The sequence below is a fragment of the Blastocystis sp. subtype 4 genome, assembly GCF_000743755.1.
Source record: "Blastocystis sp. subtype 4 strain WR1 chromosome Unknown seqid_0811, whole genome shotgun sequence".
Classification (NCBI taxonomy): domain Eukaryota; class Bigyra; order Opalinata; family Blastocystidae; genus Blastocystis; species Blastocystis sp. subtype 4.
Genome location: NW_014568736.1, coordinates 1 through 1,497, shown reverse-complemented (window position 1 = coordinate 1,497; position 1,497 = coordinate 1). Strand labels below are relative to the sequence as shown.

The 1,497-nt window shown below is 40.6% G+C and overlaps 1 protein-coding gene across 1 annotated transcript; it reads left to right on the top strand.

Annotated features, from left to right (window-relative positions):
- Positions 1-327: 327 nt before the first annotated feature.
- JH06_5577 (hypothetical protein) lies at positions 328-1,437 on the top strand (the record flags this gene model as incomplete). The annotated part of the gene is made up of 1 exon (XM_014669248.1): positions 328-1,437. The coding sequence occupies one exon, from the start codon at positions 328-330 to the stop codon at positions 1,435-1,437; it is 1,110 nt and encodes a 369-aa protein (XP_014524734.1).
- Positions 1,438-1,497: the final 60 nt, after the last annotated feature.

Sequence of the window (1,497 nt, the reverse complement as noted above, 5' to 3'; positions counted from 1 at the left end):
AGTGTTGAATGTTCGAGTGAAGTATTCTGGAGGAGTGGCTGCCTATCTGAATGGAAATCTGGTTGCTCGATTCAATCTTGAAGATGATTTCGATTCCAAAACAGAATCTCTTGCTGTTCATGATGCTAGTGTGTTCTCAAAGTTCCATGTGATTCTGGCAACAGCTGGAATTCAGGAAGGTAGTAATGTATTCAGTTTGGTTCTTCTTCTGATCCTGTTGTGTTTGATGCTACTGGAGTATTTGGAGTTGAAGACTGTTCTACTGTTGTTGATTCTTATTCTTCTCTCACTTCTACGAATCCCACTTCAGGTACTCTTTCTGATATCATGGATTTGGATCCTTATACTTATGGTGTACTGCCCAATACGATTGGAACCTATATCGAATGGACTGTTGAGAATCTGGAAGGAAGCAAATGGAACTCATTCAACATTATTAGAACAAGGACAATCGATTCATGGGGTTTAGAGATTAATGGATACTATAGTAATGAAGAGCCAGTGACAATCTATAATAACACCAACCTTACTGTGACTTCTCGAACAAAGCCTCAAATTCCTGTTCCTATGGCTCTGACTGGATTCCGCAGATATCAATGGCAAATCATTGGTTCAACTATAACCCCATTGAATTCTGTTCATATGGCCTATTGCAAGGATCCCAGATACAATGATCTTCCAACCACAGTTCCTCCTACAACTGAATTACCTACAACGACTGTGCCTACAACTGAATTGCCAACCACAACTGTGCCTACAACAATTGTTCCTACCACAACTGCTCCTACTACAGTATTGCCTACAACAGTTACTCCTACAACTGTTGCCCCTACTACAATGTTGCCTACAACAACTGTTCCTACTACAGTTGCTCCTACAACAACTGCTCCTACTACTGTGTTGCCTACAACAGTTACTCCTACAACTGTTGCCCCTACTACAGTTGCTCCTACAACAGTTACTCCTACTACAGTATTGCCTTCAGCATCTGTTCCTACAACAACTGTTCCTACTACAACTGCTCCTACTACAGTTGTTCCTACAACATCTGTTCCTACTACAGTTGCTCCTACTACAGTTGTTCCTACAACATCTGTTCCTACAACATCTGTTCCTACTACAGTTGCTCCTACTACAGTTGTTCCTACAACAACTGCTCCTACAACAGTTACTCCTACTACAGTATTGCCTTCAACATCTGTTCCTACTACAGTTGCTCCTACAACAACTGTTCCTACTACTGTATTGCCTACAACATCTGTTCCTACAACAATGTTGCCTACAACACCTGTTCCTACAATAGTTGCTCCTACAACATCAATTCCTGCTACACCATCTCCTCCAGTGAGTTATGAATGTACACATCAGGGTTATTCTCTCTATCTGTCTCATTATTCCCTCAAGTGTTCTTCTGATTGTGATCAATATATGGAGTAATGTTGATTGTATGATAATCACAATAGAAATCATTATCCCTTCTACTACACTTCATGTATC